The 15,416-nt window shown below is 39.8% G+C and overlaps 1 protein-coding gene across 1 annotated transcript in view; it reads right to left on the minus strand.

Annotated features, from left to right (window-relative positions):
* The window catches only part of nkain2 (sodium/potassium transporting ATPase interacting 2), a 428,338-nt gene that overhangs the window by 16,025 nt on the left and 396,897 nt on the right, over positions 1 to 15,416 (minus strand). Inside the window, exons 5-6 of the mRNA XM_080193313.1 lie at positions 10,029 to 10,089; positions 2,591 to 2,672 (exon numbers count right to left, since the gene is read on the minus strand). Of these exons, the coding sequence (XP_080049439.1) occupies positions 2,591 to 2,672; positions 10,029 to 10,089 (143 nt within the window). The remainder of the gene's footprint in view (positions 1 to 2,590; positions 2,673 to 10,028; positions 10,090 to 15,416) is intronic.

The following is a 15,416-nucleotide window of genomic DNA, read 5'->3' on the forward strand; positions in this document are numbered from 1 at the left end:
CAATACTGACCCATCAGCCTGTTCTCAATCATGGGAAAAGAATGGAAAAGGTCGTCAACAGTGCTAACAAGCAGTGCTTATTCAGCAATAACCAGCTCAGGGATGGAAGTCAGTTATCTGAACTCCAGAACATCATTGTAGGAGTTCCTTGTCCTTGGCCCAACCATTTTCAGATGCTTCATCATTGATCTTCCTTCCATCTGAAGGTCAGAAGTGAGAAGGTTCACAGATGACTGCACAGCGCTCGGTATTATTCGTAACTCCTCAGACACTGAAGCACTTTGTGTCCAAATGCGGCAAGACTGGTACTCCAGGCTTGAGCTGACAAGTGGCAAGTAACACCCATGCCACACTAGTGCCAGGCAATGACCATCTCCAGCAAGAAAGAATCTAACCATCACCCCTTCACATTCAATTGCATTACCATCGCTGAATCCCCCAATATCCACCACTATCATCATTCTGGGATAACCATTGACCAGAAACTAAACTGGACTAGCCATATAAATACCTTGGCTATCAGACTAGGCCAAAGACTTGGAATCTTGTGGTGAAAAATTAACCTCCTATCCTCCCAAAGCTTGACCACCTTCTTCAAAAAACAAGTCAAGATTGGAATGGAATACTCTCCAATTTCCTAGATGAGTGCAGCTCCAATAACACTCAAGAAGCTCGACACTATTCACGGCATACCAACTCGCTTGATTAGTGACAGCTGTGTGTACCATTTACAAGATGCACTGAAGGAGCTCACCAAGTTTCTTTAGACAGCACCTTCCAAACCCATGACCCCTACCATCTAGAAGGACAAGAACAGCAGATACCTGGAAACATCGTCACCTGGAGGTACCCTCCAAGTCACTTATAATTCTGACTTGGAAATCTATTGCCATTCCTTCACTGTTGCTAGGTCAAAATTCTGGAATTCCCTCCATAACAGCATTGTCAGTGTACCTACACCTCAGGGACTGCAGCAGTTCAAGAAAACAGCTAAACACTTTTTTAAAGGCAACTAGGTTGTTGTCTAGGCAACAAATTCTGGCCTAGACAACAACACCCAGAACTTGTAATTTAATAATAAAAAATGTCAGGTGCCCTTTGTGATAGTTAGAATGCTTGTGCACAGAAGTGCAAAAACTCATTGGAATGGTCAAGCTATCAATGATCTATCAAGCTATCAATGGATTTACCTCTGCTTGGCTTTAAATAAAAAGAAATATGTAAAAAATTGTGCTATTTCACTCAGTATCTTGACATATGCCAAAGAGCCATCAATGTAGCATTTGTATTGCATGACGGATTTTACCACCTAATACAATCACAGTAGGGGGCCTGTTATGTCAGTAGTTTATTTGACAGCTCCAAATTAGATTAGTAGTGACCTCAGCAATGGACAGATGAGATGTGCCTATGGTGGATATTAGGTGAGTTGGTGTGAAATGGGTGACGGCAAAGGGTGGCAGGTAAGATAAATGGGTCAGCATGAGTTGGTACTAAGTTGGTATGGGACAAGAGAGACCTCTTGTCCATAGTTAGGCATGAGTGTGGGTAGATTGTCATTGGGTGGCGCAGATGATATGAAGAGCCATAGTTTTGCTTAAGGGTCATGAGGAACCACCTGGTGGTGAATTGAGGGGCATAGGGTGGCATGGAGATACGAAGAGCCATCAGTCTGTGGGTGGGGGGGAGGCTGGAGGTGGCAGATGTTGGCATGGATGGGACAGGGAGAGTGTGCAGCGTGTGGATGGTCGTGGCGGGGTTATGGTGAATGCTGGAGGACATTTGTTTAAAAATCAATTTTTAAAGTAATTCTTTAAAATAATCAAGTGCTGGTGCATGGAGGCAGGCATTCCGCCCAACGTTCTCTTCACCTGGCAGACTCCACAATGGCTCTGGGGATGGTGAGCCCGATTATTAATCCAGTCCACCCCACCAACCCTGAATGAAAATCCTTCCAGTTTTATTTTTCGCAAATTGGCGGAGCAGAGAAAGGTCCCATTTTGTCAGGAGTGAAAATCAAGGCCTTATAGTGTTGTAATCTCAGGCCCGGTGGAGTTGTAATTTGTCTATGTCCTGGTTTTGGTGTACAACTGTGATTACTTCAATGTTGTTTATTTTAAATAGCTTTATCACTTTGTTGATGCAATACAAAGAGAAACTGTTGACTTTTAACTTCTTAATGTTTACATAAAGGTGGGCAATGTGCACTCTGAATTGGAGTTTTATTTTGCTTCACCTTGTAACTGGTACATAGATAAATAAATAAACTTGTCTGTGAATGGTTATTGGCAGTATACAATTACACTTTTTTTTATAGGAGAGATTACAAACAATGAAAAACCAGATATACTCTATGATATCAGTCAATAAGAACAACATTAATTTCTCTGGGGTTTCTTCAGATCTTCCACTGAAGTTAAGACAGACAATTCGGAGAACAACCTGGAACTTTACTCAGAATTTAGAAGAATGAAATCTGCTTCTTTTGCAGCATATTGCGGTAGTTTGAAACTAACTGTATAGTTAATTCAAATAAAAGCTTGGTGGAATTTTAAGTTAAGAAGGAAGTACAGCTAAAAGACCTACTTACATGTACATGGGCTGCAACTGTAGATGAGATGTTTTCTGTGGGCCCTGATAGCCGTATGAGTCAAATCCTCCTATGAAATCAACTGTTGTGTAAAACAGGAATATCATTAGATTTCAGTAAATGAACTGATCATTTAACAGATGCATATTTCTACTTTTTTGAAGTGCCTTGGAACATTTTACAATCTTAAAATGGAAGTTGTTTTTGCTGTTGAGGTATCAGAAGAACCAATCCAAACACTGCCTTTGACTTCTACCTACATCGTTTGGGTTGTAATTTGGTGGAGCAGAATGCCTGTCTGATTTCTACCTCACTGTCTTTCCCAGCCTTACTTTTCTGCCCATATCACCTGCTTTCTGACTCCACATTGCCAACAGCAGCTGTTCCAATTGATGGCTGAGTCATTATGTTCCACACTTTGGAATTCTCTCTCTAAATTTCTCTGCTTTTCTGTTACAACTTTCAAAAACCTCTTTAAAACCTACCTTTTTTCCTGTGCTTTCGATCACATCCTCTCATTTCCCCTTCTGTTCTTGCTACCCCCAAATATGAATGTCAAAAATCTCAGTTCTTGTTCGTGGAGGGGATTCTCCAGTGCTGCTGAAGTGAATGGAGTTTTGGCTGGAAGGCAAAGTTCTCCATTCTTACTTGCAGCAGGGCAAGCACAGACAAGATTGGAGAATCCTACTTGAAGATTATTACAACATTTTTTGGCATTATATGTGTTTTGAAATGCTCGTTGTAGTTGAAATGTGACAGGGTCCAATCAGTAAAAACATATCAAAAACTCCAATCATTGAGAAGGTCTTGAAATTTATCAAAAAATGAATATTATAGATAGGCTTAAACTTAAGATGGAAGCAAGGAAGTTGTTTCCATTGGCAAATGAAGCAGAACTAGGGGGCATGGCCTCAAAATAAGAGGGAGCAGATTTAGGATTGAATTGAGGAGGAACTTCTTCACACAAAGAGTTGTGAGTCTGTGGAATTCCCTGCCCAGTGAAGCAGTTGAGGCTACCTCACTGAATGTTTTTAAGGCAAGGACAGATAAATTTTTGAACAGTAAAGGAATTAAGGGTTATGGTGAGTGGGCAGGTAAGTGGAGTTAAGTCCATGAAAAGATCAGCCATGATCTTATTGGATGGCGGAGCAGGCTTGAGGGGTCAAATGGCCTATTCCTGCGCCTAGTTCTTATATACTTATCATTTATTTCCAGCTTAATTGCTAACTTGATTAGAACCTTTTTTTGCTTCTCTGTTTTCTGGGACCACAAAGAATTTTTCTCTTTATGGTACTGTTTTATAACGTAGCAGATTTTCTGACTAAATATACCACACTTCAAAAACAGTGATACAATATTTTCTGAAACAAAGCACACAAGTTTCTTTTCATTTTAGCTTCAGCTGACAAATAATATTTACTGAAGTTCAATTGCTTTCTTTTCCTGAACACCAGAGATGAGATTTTCCAAAATGGAAGAATAAGGGTTTCCAAGGTAAACTGGTGCCATGTTTAACAAAGGAGAGCAGCAATGGACAGACTGAAGGGAAATATATGTTCAAAGTAACTTGCAATATATTGCATTAAACATAAAAATATTATACATCGAAAGCAAGATCATAAAAAAAATTTGCCTTGTGACTCACACAATATAAAAAGATTGATTCATCACCATTATCAGAATTATCATTACAACAGTCATGATGTCATTTTTCATTTTATTGGAGTGTTATCTATTTTTCTAACTGTCATTATTATGAGAAATGATCAATGTTTTTATACATCGCAGGAGTGCTTGCACAACACAAATGTAAATATGGTTTATTTCTATTTTAATATAACTTAAATTGCAATTATGGTGACCAATGGAATGATCTAAATTGGAATGTGGACAATAGTCAGCCTTAATTATTTCTGATCTGATCCTTTGCCTCGTGGATAAGCTACGACTGAAAGTGATCAAAAACCGTGTTGGTTTTCAAAAATGAAATTGAATTTAAATAAAATGTAAAAGATAATTGCTGCAATCTTATAGTTAATTTAAAAATATGCTAGTTTTCATTAAGCTACCTTTCATCTTGCAAATAATAATTTTGTGAAGCTGGCAGTCTCCTGTAAGGCAACACTGAAGCACACAATGATATTTTCCATAAAAAAAATCCCCATCAATGAAAGAGTTAAACTGTAAATGTATAGCTGTCCTAAAATCAAGCACGACAAGCCCTGCTGGAAATAAAATTAACATGTACAAAACCATCAAAACACCTCCGCTCCATTTAGTTTTTGCGTACGACTACATTCTGGTCTCCTGAGAACACTTTCTGCAGCACTTTCATTATTTATGAAAGCAGCAATCCATAACCAATCTTCCTCCCATGTCAACCTTGTTCTATGTATGAGACGAGACTCTCAGTTTAAAACATTGGCAATTAATTGTACAAACAAAGCAGATGTAAATCTATCACTGCCAAGTTTATAATCAACCCAGCTTTTTATCCACATCCAAATCTCAACATTCCGTCTTAATTCTTCTTTTAACCAAATCTAATTTTCTTCTGATAATAGGTACTGATTTCAATTGTAATTTGTATTCTGATAGGAACATCCTACTTCATGTTCTTGGGAACTGGTTTAGTGAAATCTTACATTGTCAGATACTTATCTTCTAGTTAATAGTAATTAATCATGTAATACCATTGATGATGTACAGTACTTTTGCATGATATGGGATACCTATCCAAAAATCACTGGACAAATCTAATTCAAGTTGGATAGGCTTCAAAAATTAAAGATATGGGTAGACTGAGGCTGAAAGTTCACCATCCTGCCCGCCACGGGAATTGGAGTGGATGAGGGGTGGACAATAGAAAGGTCCGTTGATCTCGGGTGGTATTTTACGGTTTTGGGACGAGCGAGGCATAAAATCCCGCTCTAAATTTCCCAATTGACTCCTTTAATTTTGAGGAAATAACAGCAAAAACTCAGGAAAATGCCATTAAACAAATGACTGTACCATGTTTTGAGTTTCTGAGGTGCTTCTGCTGAAGTAAATGACAGGTGAATGATCTCCATTGTGCTTCACCTCCGTAAAAGTCTTTGGACTAAACACGTTCTGAGCTCCTACACAGAATGCACATCCTGGCTGGTTTTCACTCAACTAAGAGCATTTTACGTACATCATTTAGACCAGTGTTCTACATTGCACTTGGTGATTGGGGGCAGAGTGAGGTGTGCACGATTAAAGAATCAGGGTAGAATATGAACAAAGAGACTCTGTTTGTATTAAATGAGAATAGGGCTGGGATTTCACATTGCCCTTTCCCGAGAAAGAAAACAAAGGTGAAGAACATATTTCTAGTAAAGTTACGTCAGTTTCATTTTCTGGTCGATCTAGTGATGCTCATGGGTATCTGATGTTATTTGGAAACCGGATTTGTGAGGGATAGGCGGGGAAACCTTGCCACTTGTCCATGGGAAATCCTGAGTGGCTCCAATCCATTTGTTGGCTGAGCTTCAATATCGCAGGTCAGTTGCCTACAAGTTTTCTTACATACACTGGTAGATCATCAGTGAGGCAGTGGAATTTCCAGCAGGTCCAATATCTCCAAAAGAGAAATAGGGGACTGGATTTGACCATTGAATCATAGAATAGAACAGAATCCCTACAATATAGAAGGAGGCATTTGGCCTATCGAGTCTGCACAACAACAACCCCCCCAGGCCTAATCTCCATTACTCCTTGTACTTATCCTGCCAGTCCCCCTGACACTAAGGCAATTTTAGCATGGCCAAATCCATCTAACTCGCACATTTTTGGATTATGGAAGGGAACTGGAAAACCCAGAGAAAATCCACGCATGCACAGGGAGAACATGCAAACTCCACACAGTCACCTAAGGCCAGAATTGAACCCAAGTCCCTGGCGCTGTGAAATAGCAGTGCTGATCACTGTGCCACCATACTGCCCATTGAGGATCAAGTCCTGCCATTGGGGTTGAAAGTAGGAGTCAACTCCACTCTGGCAGGCAGCGGAATCCTGGGGTGGCATTTTATCAACAACAGTCAATTATTAGGCCACCACTAGGGCTAATTGGCAATGCTCCTCCCAAAATTTGCTGGGCCAATTATAGGGCTAGCAGCTCAAAGCTTTGACAGCCCCACCACTGATGGTTAACACTGCTCAAGCTGCAGAATGCAGAAAAGGGTAACTCAATGCCAAGGCATCCTTGAAGACTTGTTTTTTTTCTGAGGAAGCAGAGGCCAGGCAAGCAAGTCCATTGATAAGGATGGGGACAGAGTGAGTGGTGATTCCTGCACCATTATCTCTGTAATCCTCCAAGGGTCCATCTTTGCCTCTCTCCCTCTTCCTCTTTCTCCCTTCTTCTGGCAGGAAAAAGATACAAAAGTCTGAGGTCACATAACAACTGACTCAAGAACAGCTTCTTCCCTGCTGCCATCAGACTTTTGAATAGATCTACCTTGCATTAATTTTATCTTTCTCTACACCCTAGCTATAACTATAACACAACATTCTGCATCTCTCCTTTCCTTCTCTATGAAAGGTATGCTTTGTCTGTATACCGCACAAAAAACAATACTTTTCACTGTATACTAATACATGTGACAATAATAGAGTCATAGAGGTTTACAGCATGGTAACAGGCCCTTAGGCCCAACATGTCCATGCCGCTTTTTTTGAAACCCCTAAGCTAATCTCAATTGCCTGCATTTGGCCCATATACCCTATACCCATTGTACCCATGTAACTATTTAAATGCTTTTTAAAAGATAAAATTGTACCCGCCTCTACTACTACCTTTGGCAGCTTGTTCCAGACACTCACTTCCCTCTGTGTGAAAAAATTGCCCCTCTGGACATTTTTGTATCTCTCCCCTCTCACCTTAAACCTATGCCCTTTAGTTTCAGACTCCCCTACCTTTGGGAAAAGATATTGACTATCTACCTTGATTATGCCCCTCATTATTTTTCAGACCTCTATTAGGTCACCCCTCAGCTTCCTATGCTCCAGAGAAAAAAAGTCCCAGTCTATTCAACCTCTCCTTATAACTCAATCATCGAGTCCCAGTAGCATCCTAGTAAATCTTTTCTGCAGTCTTTCTAGTTTAATAATATCCTTTTTATAATCGGATGATCAGAATTGCACTCAGTATTCCAAATGTGGCCTTACCGATGTCTTTACAACTTCAACAAACCATCCCAACTCCTGTATTCAGTGTTCTGACCGATGAAACCAAGTATGCCAAATGCCTTCTTCACAACTCTGTCCACCTGTGACTCCACTTTCAAGGAGCTATGAACCTGTATTCCTAAATCTCTTTGTTCTGTAACTCTATCCAACACTCTGAGTAAATCCTGCCCTGGTTCAATCTACCAAAATGCATCAACTTGCATTTATCTAACTTAAACTCATCTGCCATTCGTCAGCTCACTGGCTCAATTGATCAAGATCCCATTGCAGTTGGAGACAACTTTCTTCACTGTCCAATATGCCACCAATCTTGGTGTCATCTGCAATAAATCAAATCAAATCCTCCCCTCTACTATTTCTCACCTCACTGGTGCCCATCAGCACCATCATCTGAAAGCACAGCATTAGTTTTCACATGCATCCTGATGATACCCATCTCTATTCACCACTATTGCCAAATTATCAGACCGCTTATTTTATATCGAGGGAAGAATAAGCCACTGTCTTAGGTTTCCGCTCAAAAACCAATACCTTAACTACTAATTCCATTCCTCTTCCTGTCAACAATCTGAGAATAAACCAGCAAGTTTGCAACATTGATATCACATTTCGTCCCAAGATGAGCTTCCAACCTTATATCTATGCCATTTTGAAGACTGCCTATTTCCACCTTTTAAAACTGCTCAACTTTGCTCATCTGCTGTTGAAATTCACATTCATGTCTTGGCTTCCTCTACTTGACTATTCCACTACACTTCTGGATGGTCTCCCACATTCGACTTGGGGTCATCTAAAATTCTGCTGTGTATGTCATGACTCATAAAATCAGATCCACCTGTTATTCCTGTTTGCTGACATTGATCCTGTCAAGTAGTATCCTGATTTTAAAATTCTCATGCTTATTTTCAAATCCTTCCAAGGTTTAGCCCCTTCCTATTGTTATCTTTTCCAATCCCACACCCACCAAATTGTCTGACCTCATGATTTATGTTTGATTTTAGTCACCACCTCAGATGGGCATGCCTTCAGTTGTCATGCTCTACGTGCTGGAATACTCTACTGAAACCGCTCCATCTCACTTCCCTTCCTTAAAATCACCTTTTTGGGAAGGCTATGGCTGAGTGGTATTATCATAAGACAACGAATCCAGAAACTCAGCTAATGTTCTGGGGACCTGTTTGGAATCACACCAAGGCAGATGATGAAGTTTGAAGTCAATAGAAAAAAAATCTGGAATTAAGAATCTGCTGATCACCATGAAACCACTGTCAATTATTGGAAAAACCCAACTGGTTCACTAATGTCCTTTAGGGAAGAAAATCTGCTATCCTTACCTGATCTGTCATACATGTGACTCCAGAGCCACAGCAATGTGGGTGACTCACAACTGTCTTCCAAGGGCAACAACAGATGGGCAATAAATGCTGGCCAGCCAATGATGCCCATGTCCCATGCACTAATTAAAATAAAACAAGCTTTTGGTCATCTAACCTAACACCTCCTTATGTTGCATGGAGTCATGTTCTGTTTATGAAAACATTGTGGGATATTTTATTCTTTTAAATACAAGTTATTGTTGGTGAGTTGCACATTTTACTTGCATATCACTCTTTTTATTGCTCCACCAAATAAATGGAAGTCTACCTTGACCCCAAAAAACAATTGTCAGACTGCATTATTCACATAAATTGAATAAAATGATTGCTTTTTAATGTCAGAGAAAATGTGATAAATTTGATGAAGTGACAAATATGCTATGGTGATCTTTAATAGAGTGTCATGCTGAACTTCAACACAAAATGCTTCAGACCAGTATACTACTGCATTATTGGAGAAAATGCAATATTTATGCATTTTCATTAGAAATCTACAGATTTAAATTTAGATTGTTAGAAATTTTATTTAATATCAATATGCGATTGACTACAAACAAGTATTGCAATAGGCTTATGCAGTGAACATTTCAAAGTATAGTAAAGGCTAATTTGCTATGACAATTTAAATACTACAGTTCAACAGTTGCAGCACTATTTAATTTGATCAGGCTATTAATTAACATTCTAGTGTTACTTGTGTTGGAAAAGAGAACTTGAAATTTTCTCTCATCTCTAATCTCAGTATGAAATATAATGGAGTATTCATTAACAGCATAGTAATGCTGATCTAACTTATAAATGCTTAAAATTTAGATTTTTTGATTTTCTTCATCTTTGACATCTTGAGTACTTACAGCTGTCTTCTTCTTCAGCGACAATTTTGATAACGTAACAGGCATAGACAAACCCAAGAAGCTGGAAAAGAAACAAAATATTCATCACCTACAAATGCAAAAACTAGAACAAAATGAAGGGAATGGTTAGGCAGTTACAAAACTGAAGCACTGAATGCTCAATCCTGAATACAAATCCAAACTTAAACTCAGGCATCTGTGTGCAGTGATTCCCTAGTCCCATTGCTAAAGTGGTTCTCTTGGTGGGTTCAGCATATTGCCCTAATCGAAGAGGCTTCCTTTCATTAGAAGTTAGCAAAGGAATACTAATTTAACAAGCTTAAAAGCATTAAACAAAAGGATAGATCGGGAGACATGCAACATGTATCTGAGCCTTTTTGCCTGTGCCACGAGAAATCTCAAAAGAGATGGAGACTTAACTCTCTTTTTCTCCCAGAGAATGCACATCATTTTGGTAAGATCTCACTATAACCCTTCCCTGCACCATTATCCAGATTAAATTATAAACTCACCAAATGGGTAATCACAAATGAGAAGGTATTTTCTGTAAAAATATGCTGGTACATAGTTTGTGACAGCAGTACATTCCAACATGTTCTCCATTTTGTCCCCCCCCCCCCCAACTCAATTTGAAGTTCATTTGTTGCGATCACTGATTAGATAATTTGGGAGATAAAATGCCTCCTACCAATCCGTGGCCTGATGACAAATCAACACCCTTTACCAATGATTGGTTACACTTTTATATCACAAAACCCCCCCCCAGAAATCAAGCATCATTTGAAGGTGGTTCAAACTAGGATTGCCCAAAATTCAGCACAAAACCTGATAGTTCAGACCTTGGGTGTCCAGGGAACTCAGCCCTACATATATGTTCCTTTTAATTCAGTGGCTTTTCCCCTTTCACATTGTGGGCTTGTATGTTTCAGAAAGATTGTTCATGGTGCTATTGTCTCATTGATCTCCCAATCTAAAATTAATACACTGCAATCTGTCTGTATCAATGGTTTCAGATGTATGCAAGCATTTCTCAAGGCTCCATGATACACACCTAAGGAGTTCACAAAGACCAAAAGCTTGGACATTTCTGCTCTGCAGTGTGTTCAACCTACCCATAAGTCATTTGTCATTGAACGAAAGCTACAACAATAGGCTCAGAATCAATCAAAGCAAAAAAAAAAGCAGCAGCAAATAACAAAGGAAACTGAAAGTGACATAAATCATCAAAGTGTGCAGATATCAGTTGTTAGCCATGTGGGTGCAGTGTAAACTTGCATGGTTTGAAGTAAGTTTTAGACTTGAAAGTGCACTTTTTGTGTGTAACTTTGTGAGGTCAGTTCATTAGCCTGCTTTGGGTGAGATGTTGGACACATGAAGAGCACTATGAGTAAAAACATAGGAGTTTGCATGTAACAATTGAGTGGAGTGTCAGAATAGGGTGACAATCAGAGAACTACAGGACCATAGAAAAGTTACAGCACAGAAAGAGACCATTCAGCCCATTGTGCCCGCACTAGCAAAAAAGAAAAAAAATAGAAAAAGAACTAGTAGCTCATTCTAATCCCATTTTTCAGCACCTGGTTTATAGTCTTGCAGGTTACACTTTACGTGCAGATCCAGCCGCCTTTCAAATGAGTTGAAGGTTTCCACCTCAACCACCAATTCAGGCAGGGGATTCGAGACACTCACAACCCTGTGGGTGAAGTAGTTTTTTCCTCATATCCCAGCCAATCTTTCCATCAATCACCTTAAAGCTGTGCCCCCTGGTAACTGACCCCTGCTAGGGGAAACAGGCTTTTCCTATTTACTCTATCTTGGCCCCTCAATATGTACACCCCAAATAAGTCACCTTCAGCCTTCTCTGAAGAAACACAGCCCTTACTTATTTAATCTTTCTTCAAGACTGCAATTTCCAAGCTCTGGCAACATTCTTGTAAATCTCCTCTCAACTCTCTCTATAGTAATTATGTCCTTTCTGCAATGTGGTGACTGCACTGCACTGCACACTAAATTCCAGCTGTGGCCTAACCACCAATTTATGCATTTCCCACTATTATATCCTTGCTTTTGTATTCTATATTTTCTCCAATAAAGGAAAGCATTCCATATGCTTTCTTTAACACCGTATCCACCTCTCCTGCCATCCTCAGGAACATGAACTTGCGTGCACTCCAAGGTCTCCCACTTCTGTCTCAACATTCTCTCATTTATTGAGTATTCCCAAGTTTTGTTTGCTATCCCCAAATGCATGACCTCATATTTCTTTGTTGGAAAAGATTCTTAGGGATAGGATCTGTACACATTTAGAACTGAATGGCCTTATTAGTGACAAACAGCAGGGTTTTATACGAAGGGCATCGTGTCCCACTAATTTGATTTACTTTTTTGAGGAGGTGACAAAAATGTTTGATGAGGGAAGGGCCATGGATGTTGTCTACATGGACTGTGGTAAAGCATTTGAAAGGTCCCTCATGGCAGGCTGGTGCAAAAGGTTCAATCACACGGGATCAAAGATGAAGTAGCTAGATGGATTCAGAACTGGATTCGCCATAGAAGGCAGAGGGCAAAGGTGGAAGGGTTTTTTTCTGAATGGAGGTCAGTAACTATTGGTGTTCCACAGGGATTACTGTTGGGACCTCTGTTGTTTGTAATATATATAAATGACTGGGAAGAAAATGTAGCTGGTCTGATTAGCAAATTTGCAGATGATACTAAGATTGCTGGAGTTGTAGATAGTGATGAAGATTGTAAAGAATACAGTAAGATATTGATAGACTGGAAAATTGGGCAGAGAAATGGCAGATGGAATTTAATCCAGACAAAATGTGAAGTGATGCATTTTAGTAGATCCAACTTAGGTGGGAGCTATAAAAGAAATGGCAGAACCATCAGGAGCATAGGCACAGAGAAATCTGGGAGTTCAGGTCCACAGATCCTTAAAAGTGGCAGCACAATTGGAAAAGATGGTGAAGAAAACGCTTGGCATGCTTGCCTTCATCAGCCGGGTAATTGAGTATAAAAGTTGACCAATTATGTTACAGTTACATAAAACACTGGTTAAGCTACATTTGGAATAATGTGTCCAATTCTGGTCACCACACTATCAGAAGGACGTGGAGGCTTTGGAGACAGTACAGATGTTGCCTGGTATAGAGGGTATTAGCTATGAGGAGAGATTGAATAAACTGGGATTCTTTTACTTGGAAAGATGGAGACTGAGGGGGCAACCTGATAGAAGTTTATAAAATTATTAGGGGCATAGATAAGGTGAACAGTTGGAAGCTTTTTCCCAGGGCAGAAATGACAATTACAAGGGGGAATAAGTTCAAGGTAAAGGGCGAAAGGTTCAGTGGAGATGTGTGGGGCAAGTTTTTTTTTATACAGAGGATGGAGGGGGCCTGGAATGCACTGCCAAGTGAAGGGCTGAGGCAAACATGTTAGTGACATTCAAGATGTATCTGGACAGATACATGAACAGGTGGGGAATAGAGAGATACAGGCAGCTGGTCTAATAGGACGTAATTGGGACAGGCTTGGTGGATCAAAGGGCCTGTTCATGTGCTGTACTGTTCTTTGTTCTCTGGTTTGAATTCTATATGCCACTTTTCCACCCACTCAACCAAACCATTGATATCATTCAGGAGTCCACAGGTAACTTCATCACCATCAACTATGCAGTCAAATTTTCCAATCATACCTCCCACATTTAAATTCAAATCATTAAAATATACAACAAATACCTAGAGTCCCCCAACACTGAGACCCAAGGAATGCCACTGGAAATAGCTTTCCACTCACAAAAAAAACTCTTCAATCATTGCACTTTATTTCCTGTTGTTGAACCAATTTTGGATCCAATTTATCACATTCCCCTGTATCTCATGGGTTTTCACTTTTCTGGCCAGTCTGCCTAATGGGAACCTTGTCAAATGCCTTGCTAAATTCCATGTAGGCAACATGTACCTTCATCAATTCTTCTTCCTACTTTCTCAAAAAATTTGATTAAGTTTGGAAAACACGACTTTCCTCTAATAAAACCAGGCTGACTGTCCCTGATTACTCGGTCTCTTTCTAAATGACAGTTTATCCTGTCACTCAGAATTAATTCTAATAATTTGTCCACCACCAAAGTCAGTTTGACTGGCCTATAATTATTCAGTTTATCCTTTATACCCTTTTCAAGTAATAGAACAACATTTGCAGCCTTCTAATTCACTGGTCCATTGCTCAGATCCAGTGAGGATTGGACAATGATCATCAGAGCATCCACTATTTCCTACTTGGCTTCCTTTAATAGTCCATGCAAACCTGGTGGTTCATTCACCTTCAAGATGACAGTTGCCCCAGTACCTCTCTTATTATGCTACTGTATCTAATATTTCACACTCCTCCTCATCGAGTAGAATGTCTGCATCATCCCTCTCCTTTGTGAGAGCAGAGACAAAGTACTCACCAAGAACAATGCCCACATCTCCTGCATCCACACAGAAGTTATCTTGTAGATCTCTGATAGGCCCTACTTTTTCTTTGATTATCCCCTTGTTCTTAATGTACTGATAAAACACTTTGGGGTTTTCCTTGATTTTATCTGCCAGCATTTTTCAATTCTCTCTTTGCTTTCCCAATTTCATAGGGAACTAGAAGCAGGAGTAGGCCATTTGATCCTTTGAGACTGCACTGCCATTCATCCTGATCATGGCTGACCATCAAATTCAATATCCTGATCTGTCACCCTTCCTTCCACTTCCCTTGATCCCTTCACCTTAAACTATGACCCCTAGTTCTGGACTCCCCCACCATTGGGAACATTCTTTCTGAATCTACTCTGTCTAATCCTATTAGAATTTTATAAGTTTCTATGAGAATTCAAGTGAATATAATCCTAACCAACTTAATCTCTCCTCATATGACAGACCTGCCATCCCAAGAATCAGCCAGGTAAACCTGCACTGTTCTCTCCCTATAGCATGGACATCCTTCCTCAGAGAAGGACACCAAAACGGCACACAATTCTCCAGGCATGGCCTCACCAACCCCCGACACAATTGCAGCAAAACATCCCTATCTTTATACTTAAATCCTCTTGCTGTGAAAGCCACGTACCATTTGCCTTCTTTATTTCCTGCCAAACCTGTGCGCTTACTTTCAGCGACTGATGCACAAGGACGCCAAGGTCTCGTTGAGTATCCATGCCTCTCAATTTACATCCATTCAAGTAATAATCTGTCTTCCTATCATTGCTATCAAAGTGAATAACCTCATATTTATCCACATTATTAATTTTTTATTTCACCTTTGTACTCTCTATACTCTTTTAGGCTTTTGGCAGTATTAAGATTTTTGTGACTATCATAAGTATCCTTTTTCTGCTTTATCTTACCCTGTATA

The sequence above is a fragment of the Carcharhinus amblyrhynchos genome, chromosome 7 (assembly GCF_965287045.1).
Source record: "Carcharhinus amblyrhynchos chromosome 7, sCarAmb.v2.hapA, whole genome shotgun sequence".
Classification (NCBI taxonomy): Eukaryota; Metazoa; Chordata; class Chondrichthyes; order Carcharhiniformes; family Carcharhinidae; genus Carcharhinus; species Carcharhinus amblyrhynchos.